The following is a 9,084-nucleotide window of genomic DNA, read 5'->3' as shown; positions in this document are numbered from 1 at the left end:
AACTGCTTTGGGCTGTTGATTTTTGGCAGCTACCTTTATTTCAGAATCAAATATCAGTGCATATTATAATCAAATGAAGCCTGAGTTTGAGTTAATAAAGTTTAAATAAAAAGAAGAGCCCATTTGTATATACTTATATACCAAATGTGTGTGTGCAAACACAAACCCACATCTTCCTTGTGCATCTTCTTTTCTACCTTTTCCTTCCAGCAGTTTATGAGCAGCACGTGCTGCTGCAGGTCAGCTGTGGAAAGCACGGCTCTGGGATGGTTTTTCCAACCACAGAATTTTACAAAACTTTAGATCTGTACCTCAATCGGATGTTTGTAGCTAAAATGCTCTTTCTGTTTTGGCACTGTAGAGCGTGCCTCTAGGAAGCACCTTTGATTTTGCTCGTATCCCAGATGATGAGTGCCTGTAGAGATTTCTTTTCACAACCAGGCCGTGGTTCAGTTTTTTACTTGAATTGCATCCATAAAACATGCTCTCCCTTCGCTGGGGACAACTACTGTAACAGAATGATGGGGGGGAATGATAAAACATGATCCTGTGTGAAGAAGGGCAGAATGGAGCTGCAAGCCTTCACTCAGCTGTGCTACCACCGTGTCTGAGCAGCAGGGAGATGGATGTTTTAATAGTAAAATGCTGCAATATTTCCTGGTCACTGTTGTTCCTTTTGGATTTCTTCATAGCCTTCTTAATGAACAGCTTGTTCTATTCTCGCTTTAAGTTGTAAGATTATTCCGAAATGCTTTGCATTGGAAAGAAGCTTAGCGTTGAACTTCCTTTCTGCAAATGAGAACAAACCAAGTGTGGATGTGTTGGAGCATAGGTGGGTGCTGTGGGGACGCTTTGCTTTGCCTCTGCATTTTAGTGGCCTGTTCTGTGTGTATAGACCTGCCTGTTGTCTTGAGGAAACAGCCTGAGGTTGGATGAAGGGTTTGTTACAAACCTGACCTTTCCTTCGGAAGAACTTCAAAAGGAAAATTCCTGTTGTACAGCGAACAGCTGAAGGAGGCTGTTCAGACTGTCTGAGCAGCCGTTCTGTGGAGGAAGCCAGCGAGCCTCCCTGTACTGCGCTCACCTGCAGGCAGGAAGGGGTGGAGAGCAGCCCGTAGTCTTACTGTTTTTATGCCAAACTTGGCACACCCAGCAAGCCACGATGTTTTTGTATGAAAGTCATTGCTATTGTTGTTCTTTATGTAGGACAGACAAATGCGCTGGAGAGTGTCTCTGGACGTAGGTACAGAGAGAATCAGACAACTCCAGATCCAGGAGTAATGCACTGAATGTTTAATTTCCTTCAACTGTCTCGATTAGTAAAACACCTCTTTCGTTGTGAGGCTGATGTCATGTCTTAAACTATTTTCTTGATGAAGTGCTTTCAAAAAGCATTAGTTACAGTGTCCATATTTCTGTGACTTCATTTTTTTCCTCCTGGACTGTTACAGCATTTCTCATTGTGAAAATATTTGTGGAGATTGCATATTGATAGGAAAACTGCAGCGGAGCAAGCTGGGGGTGTTGGCATGTGGCTGTGTTCAGAGAGAGCCGGGGAGTTGTGTCTAGTCAGCACCAACGCCACTGCCAAAGATTGGAAAACCTGATAATGTACTTAACGTTTGAGAGTTCAAGCAGCGCATCGCACTTCTGGTAGAAGGTTTTATGAGACTTCAGAGCGTTTTTGTTAAATATATTCAACAAATATCATCTTCTTCAAGGGCTACTACCTAGACATAATATTAAAGCATTTAATTCTTCATGCTGCTGCTTCGTTGTACAATGATGGGTTTTATTTCTTTGCTTTCTCTTTATACAAGACATCAATGGTCTAAAAAGTTACTCTCTGCAACTGCTTTGGAATATATGGTAGCCATATAAAAAAATGAAGTACAGCTTAATATCTGTCATGAAAAAGATTTGGGCTGCAAAGAGCTGATTCCTGGGGGTAACTGCTTTGATGGAAGCATTTGCATGCGTAGGTTACTGCAGTGACGCCAAAGAAATTAAATCTTAACTGAGGGAAGAACAGAGGTCAAAAAACGCCCACATGCCTCAGGCTGCGGTCACACAGCACAGCTGAGAAAGGAGAACTGCAGGGAAGAATCGTAACCTGGTGTTGTGTTTGCGTATCTTGCATTAGCGCCTTTCATTAGGGACTCTCTGCTATTTTCAGTACTCCAGGAGTCTTCCTTTAAAACACAACGTGGCTAAAATACAATAAGTAAAATCCTTGTATTTTATAGTGCATTAACTGTCAAATATAGTACGTATTACAATTGAAATAAATTTTCAAATATAGAGCGTTATTCTGTGTGATACTCGGTGTTTTGTAGTTCAAGAAGAAAGCCGACTCGCTTTTCCTTTGGCTACAGGGTTTTATTAACATTTTAACAGTTTTGTTTTACATAATAAATAAGCAAAAATGCTTTACATTTTTAGGAAATACATATATAATTCTGAGCATTAATAGGTTGGTTGTTTTGCGTGCTTTTTTGCCTACATTTGCCAGATAGCTTTTATCTGCATCATATAAAAAAAAAGCAAAATCTAATGTTCAGGAAAAAAATTGAATAATAAAATTTCCTCAGTGTTGATTTTGAAGTAGAGTTGAAAAGTTGAAAAATATACTTTGTGTCCTGTTTTGTGATTTTTAGAGAAATACTGGTATTCTGGCAGGTTTCCCATTCATTTGCACTTTATCTCAGTGCCATATTGTCCAATTGTTCACCTACTGTCCACTGTGCTTAATTTCATTAAATTATTTTAATACCCTTTTTCAAATTATGAGGCTACTGCGACCTGGAGAGGAGTCTGTTCCCTTATCACCTTATTTACGTTGTGGTGGTTCTGTTATTAATAGGATAAAAATTAAACCTCAGTATAGGATTACTGTTTCCAACTTTACATTTTGGTAAGATATTCCCCCTCTCACTCTCTTTCTGTCATTCTCTATATCATTTACTTGCAAGGTCTGAACTCCCCTAAGAGTTACCATCCTATCAAGTCGCCTGACAAAGGTACCTGTAGTGGCTTAGACAAGTACAGTAGAGAGAAATGAGGTTATTTTTCATAATATATTCCAATTCACACTCCACTTCTGTGACATGATTTTTTCCAATTACTAAGAGCATTGCCACTGTCGATGGCTGTGCCGCACTCTGCAGCGTGAGTGTGCTACGAACATCTGTAGTTTAAGTGGCTACAAGTCATATTTTTCTCTCAGTAGAATTTACTCACATTCCAGATGTGAACACGCAATTGCTGTTTCTGTTTTGGAATGGCAGGAAAAACACGCAATGTTTCACACATTTGCTTTTTGAATCGCAGCTCTTTTCTAACTCTTCCCTGTGTTATCGTGTGTGAATGCATCATTGATCCGTTATTGCCTAAAGTTCCTGTGGCTGAACATCAAATACAGTGACACGTGGGCGGAGAATGATGGAGACCTCCTCTGCTTGGGCTCTTTGAATAAAGCCTGGATTGGGAATAACAAGGTAGATGCTGGGAAAATAGTCTGTGGTATTTTACTGAAAAATTTCAATGGCATTTTTCTAACCGAAGCCTAATTTGAACATTCCCAAAAGCATGTTTTTATAGTGAGAAGTACTTACAAGAACAGAAAAATAAACCAGGGTGACTGTGTGCAGCAATGCCACTAATGAGGCATAAAGCGTAGTATGAGGATTGTGCATCAGGTTTCTTTTTAATGATGCAAACAATGTCGGTTACTCCTTTATAGGGCATGGTTTTAATTTATGAAAATTAACTTACAAGCCCTAACATAACTGTATCCTTTAAGGAGTTGGGCCTGTTTAGTAGTGACACTGGCTGAGAAGGCTGTCCAACCTCAGCCACTGGAAAGCCAACTTGGGTCTCATCACTTCAATCCATAAAGCCAGGATGGCTTTTATGTATCGTATTCACTCACAACATTTCTGTAGGCTTGCTGACTTCTCTAGCATTTGGTGAACCAAGGAACGTAGTTACATGGAGTGAGTGAACGTGCTGCTCTTCTGGTAATGACTGACTAGGTGGTTTTTGTTACATTTATCACAATAGATATTTTTCATGCTTTTTTTAGCAAATGAATGTCTGAACTGTGAGCTTCCAAGTGAACATCAACTTAACTTTCTAATAAAGCCTGTTAACCTTTTAATAGGAAGCAAAAGAAATACTGAAAGTTGTTTTCAAACATAGGTTTTGAGAGTATTTTTATGCATTCAGGGAGGTGACCAAATATTGCTGCATATAAAAGATGGAGAACACGTAATTTAAAAGATGTGTTTCATTACATTTTTATCCGGGAAGCTGCAATCCATGAGCATGTGTTATTTCATATTGCACAAGCCAGGTAAGCATTTTCTATAGCAAAGGTCTCTTTAGAGAGAGTCTGATCAGAGAGAGAAAGATTTAAAAATACAAACTGGCCGTGGGTTGGGCTAAAAAATACAGCTAAGAGTAGCTGACTTAGATCTGCAACAGCTTTGCTGTTGGTATTTACAGCTGTTATTTAGGGAGCCACTCGCTGTTTTATCAAGAGCACGCAAAGGATGTCTGGGGAAGTGACTGAAAACCAAAGTGGGCTGATGGTTGTCAGTTAAACACAGCAGATCCCTGTGCCTCCTCCTTTGTAAACTTTACAAAGAAGTAAAGAAAGGGGGGAAATCTGCTCCTGATGGGCTGGACAGAACGCTGAGGTGTGTGCAGTGTGCTTTTTGCTTGCCACAGTTCATTGGCACGAATTGAGATGTGTGCACAGCACTCCGTTCCAAACCCCGATGTCCTCACTCTCCTTTACCTCAGGTGCGACTTTGGGTTTTGTGGCTGGGCAGCGATGTTGGACTTCCTGTGTTCGGGTTGTCCACTGGCATTATTTGTGGAGTGCACAAAGCAGTCAAATATTAATCTTACCTTTATGGTGACAATGAGATTTATGCTTAAGGAAGCTAAGTGAGTTAAAAGCTGAACCTTTTAAACTTCAGAAGGCTGCTGGTAGGTTTAAAATAAAGCATAAACGTCCATTATTCCCTAAATGAAACATTTCTGGTGCTGTTGCTAAGGTGTATTTTTGACTACCTGGTTTGAAAAGCTGCACAGCCTTCTCCCAGTATACTCAGTGAAACACACTTTTTAGAAGTTTCTGATTTATTTAGTTTAAAAACTTTTGGATAATTAATAAAGAGGGTTTTTCTAAACTGAGTTCTGTTTAGTTAGTAAAGCTGTACTACAGATACCAAGAAACACCACATTTAAACAAAGTTCATCTGTCAAGATGTTTAGCACGTGGGTGGAGAGCTGATGTAAGGTTTCACACAGTTTGTCAAAAATACCTACACTAGAGTGTATAGTTTATGAGAATGATAAAAAAATCTTGAATGTATTGACAGAAGGAGGGGTTAAGGGAGAAAATGTTCTTCATATAAATCTCTGCATATAACACCTATCATTTAATTTTGTTGCACACTATAAAATAACAAAAATAAGATCTGTAACGTCTTCTCACTGGCACCAGAGCTTAATCTGTGACAACGAAGCATGGAAGCAAGATGTAGGTTTTTTTCCTGACCTTGAAGGTACTGTTACAGGGGCTTGCCAGGAACACGCCAGTCTGTCCCTCAGTGACCTTCAGGTATGCTCAGTAAATGTAACCATGTTTTCTCATGCTTTTTGCAAATCATTACAGTTTGGCTTCTTAATTAATTGTAAATACTCCTCTATTACCGTCACCTTCCATTGGCTATTATTACAGAAGTTCCAATATAATGGGGTAGTGCAGGTTCCTTGTGGCTTTCTGGAGAAGAAGCTGATGAAGGGCTTTGGTTTTTGTAAATAAATGTATTTACTTCCTCGGAATTGTATCCATAATTTTCTCCTACATGTCCTGTTGCTGTACATGATGAGGTTTGAAATGTACCATGTTTGGCTAAAACATGGTGATAATTTAGAAGCACAAACGGAACTTGTCCAGAGGGTCTCACATCCATCACACGTTCACTTTCAGAGTCATGATCGAGCTTTACAGTCATTCTCTCGTCGCTGTCCAGCTCATCCAGATTTGTAGCGTGGTGACTGATATGCCCGTATTTGGGTTCCTTCATACAAATCCTTCTTGTTTGCTCATACACTGAGGGCATTGGCAGGAGATGACTTAATTGTCCTATAGCTTTAGACTGGAAACATTCTGATTTTGGCAGCAGGGAGTTAGCTATGGAGTTTGAAAAAGAACTGTCATTAATGCTCATTTTTTCTTGTAGGTCTCTGTTAAAAGCTGATTTGTTTTCTTCTTTAATGAGGTGGTGAGGTGGCTGAGCCCTGGTTTCTATTTTGTTGGCTTTCATGATGCCAGATTCATAAATCTCTTCTTTGTATCTGCTGCCTGGCATGGATGCTGAGCAGCTTGTAAAGCTGTCAGACAGAGCATCTTGGCTGTATCTTCTGCTTGATATGGGCACTTGCAGAAAAGAGAAAACATGTTAATTACTGACAACGAGCTCACATAATAGTTTAACTATAACACTTTTTATGACTGAACTTTAATACCCGTTTGACCTGGGCCAGATCCAGGTCCCACTGAAGACATCAAAGATGTTCCCACTCGCCTCAGTGGCTATGGACGAGTCTCTTTAAGACAGTACTGAATAGTAAAAAAAAAACCAAACCCAGCCCGTTCAGAAGAGCCAACAGTGTTAAACAATTCTGAAAAAGTTTTCCATGTGAAATACCCATTTATTTTTCTGACTGAATAATTAAAAATCACTGTGATGATTGATATGGTTAAACTGGGGAAGTTAAACCAAATAAATATTTGGAAATGTGACCTGCTATCTAAAACCTTGGCCACAAGTAAGCCCTTCTCAGAGATTTATCAAACAATTTACCAAAGAGTGGAAAACTGTTATTACACGTCAATGATTCAGTGATTGGGGTAAACCAGAAATGATTCTGCCTGTCACTGTGGCAGTGTATTGGACACCTGCCCTTGTAAGGAAAGAGGAGAGCGTGTGGAGTTAGATACTGACGTGTCAGCATCTGATTTGTGATGCCTATTTGTGATGTGTATAGTATCCAGATTGTGTCACCTTCAAGGCTCTGCTTTTTCTCTTTGCAAAGCTAGCATCAGATATTAAAAACATCTATTGAAAAGCAACAGAAATCCTTCTGGAGTAATGTTGTCTCTCTGCTTTTAAGGTACTATCAAATAACAGTGCCGTATGTCTAGTATAAATGTAATTTGCCACTTACACTGAGAATATTTGAATGTAGGAGTACGCATGGAAAAATCAGAATCTAGATTCTTAAACTTTCAAGAGAGTATGAACCTGGGATTTCTGTTCAGGCTTTTTCTTTAAAATATATTGAGCACTCTTAGTTTTCTTTTTAGTTTCTGCGTGGTAGCTGAACTCTCGAAACAATTTGAATTGCTGCTATCGTTTTCTGCTTGGCTTATGCAGCTTTTCCTTTTTGTACACGCCTGTCTACAAATGGTAAGAGAAAAAGCTACTTTATACAGTATAAATTTTAAAAAATGAAGCAAGTACTAATTTTTTTGCAGTCTTGTATTAACAGTTTGACAGTTATACTACTCCTCCAAGGCATATTTGAAAGCTTTATGTTAAAGGTTAAATGAGGCACTTACCAAATTTCTCAAATGAAACCTAAACTCTATTTTGTGTTATGCTCACTCAAAGCCCTGGACACCTAAGTGCCCTTTGGAAAAGGGATTTTCTGTTTTTCTAAAACTTTTATTCAACATCTTAAAAGTTTTGGAGTTCCCCTGTAGTGGCTGCTGACGTAACTGTACCCGCTAATAATTAAATATTCCCTGTGCTGTAGTAGACTGGCAAAGCCTTCATGTATAACAGAGGAAGCAGAAATAGCCCAATTGTACATTTTTTTATATGCACAGCTTCATTAATTTCAGAGGGAGTTGCACCACATAATTAACACCAGAATTTAGACAGGAATCTGGATTCAATTTCTTCTTGATCAACCCACCACCCTCCTAGAAACAACAACCTTTCAAGTTATTATTTTTAATTTCCATGTGTATGTTTTGTACTGAGAAGTATATGTAGTCCTAAGTAAACTGAATTCTCATCAGCTGTTGAAAAATGGCCCTCTTAGATCACAAATCAAAAGAGGGAGTCAGCCACACGCTTGAGTATAAGTTGGAAATTTTACCCGTGTAATTATACTACTATAATTTTCACTCGACAGTTGGCATTTTTACCACAAAATAAGTGTCCATGCTGAGAGTAACTGACATATAACTAATATGGTTTGACTAATCTGGTATACTGCTTTTAGTGTTTTTCCCATGTTTTTCCCATACTGGTTTCAGTGTTTGACACATCCCCAGGAGTGAAGAGTTTGTTCTCTTAATGCAGCATGGAGTATTGTTGTTACTTTGAGGCTCTACTCTGGTCTCTGAAAAAAAGGATTGTCCTTTTCCATTTTTGGAGCCCACACTTGTAAGAAGCTGTAGCACCACAGCTACTGGTTGCCCTCTGTCTTTCATGTTTGTAATCTCAGATTCTCTTGGGTGATGGCTGCCTTCTTGGTACCAAGAAGTAATTTGCACGCTTGGAGATTTAGAAGACATCTTCCATTCTGTTCTATCTTGTTTCTCAAACATGGCTTTAATCTCTTGTTGAGGAAGAAGGTAAGGTTAGTTGTTTGCAGGCTTCCATTCAAATTGATGGCACATTCGGGGCGTTGGAGCAGACAGTTAAGCAAGTTGTGTCTGCAGTGCAATACAGCAGAGTAGATTTGTCCATTCACATTCAGAACAGTTGCTGGAGCCAGCTTCCAGCCTGCTTTTGTCTTTCTTTGCAGACAAAAACCCAAGGATGCCCTAGGAAAGGCAATTCCTCATACAGAAGTGAACAGAAAGCTGGCCCACTGCTCTGTGCTGCTGCAGAAGGCCAGCCCCCCAGGGTTGCTCCCACCCATCTGGCGTGTGGGCAGTCACCAGAGTACCTGCCCTGGCAGGTGCATGGGGATCCCATGCATTCTGCACTTCCCCAGCGCTGGAAACACTTTACAGTTGTTGAAGTTAGTGCCTTAATTTGGGATGCTTTC

The 9,084-nt window shown here is 39.7% G+C and overlaps 1 protein-coding gene across 1 annotated transcript in view; it reads right to left on the bottom strand.

The window, feature by feature from the left end:
* Positions 1-5,726: 5,726 nt before the first annotated feature.
* The window catches only part of SIM2 (single-minded family bHLH transcription factor 2), a 56,020-nt gene continuing 52,662 nt past the window's right edge, over positions 5,727-9,084 (bottom strand). The window contains exon 11 of the mRNA XM_010187818.1: positions 5,727-6,454. Coding sequence (XP_010186120.1) covers positions 5,727-6,454 — 728 coding nt within the window. The remainder of the gene's footprint in view (positions 6,455-9,084) is intronic.

The sequence above is a fragment of the Mesitornis unicolor genome, unplaced genomic scaffold, assembly GCF_000695765.1.
Source record: "Mesitornis unicolor isolate BGI_N332 unplaced genomic scaffold, ASM69576v1 scaffold15377, whole genome shotgun sequence".
Classification (NCBI taxonomy): Eukaryota; Metazoa; Chordata; class Aves; order Mesitornithiformes; family Mesitornithidae; genus Mesitornis; species Mesitornis unicolor.
The sequence above is the reverse complement of the archived record's forward strand: the minus strand, read 5'-3'. Positions and strand labels throughout refer to the sequence as shown.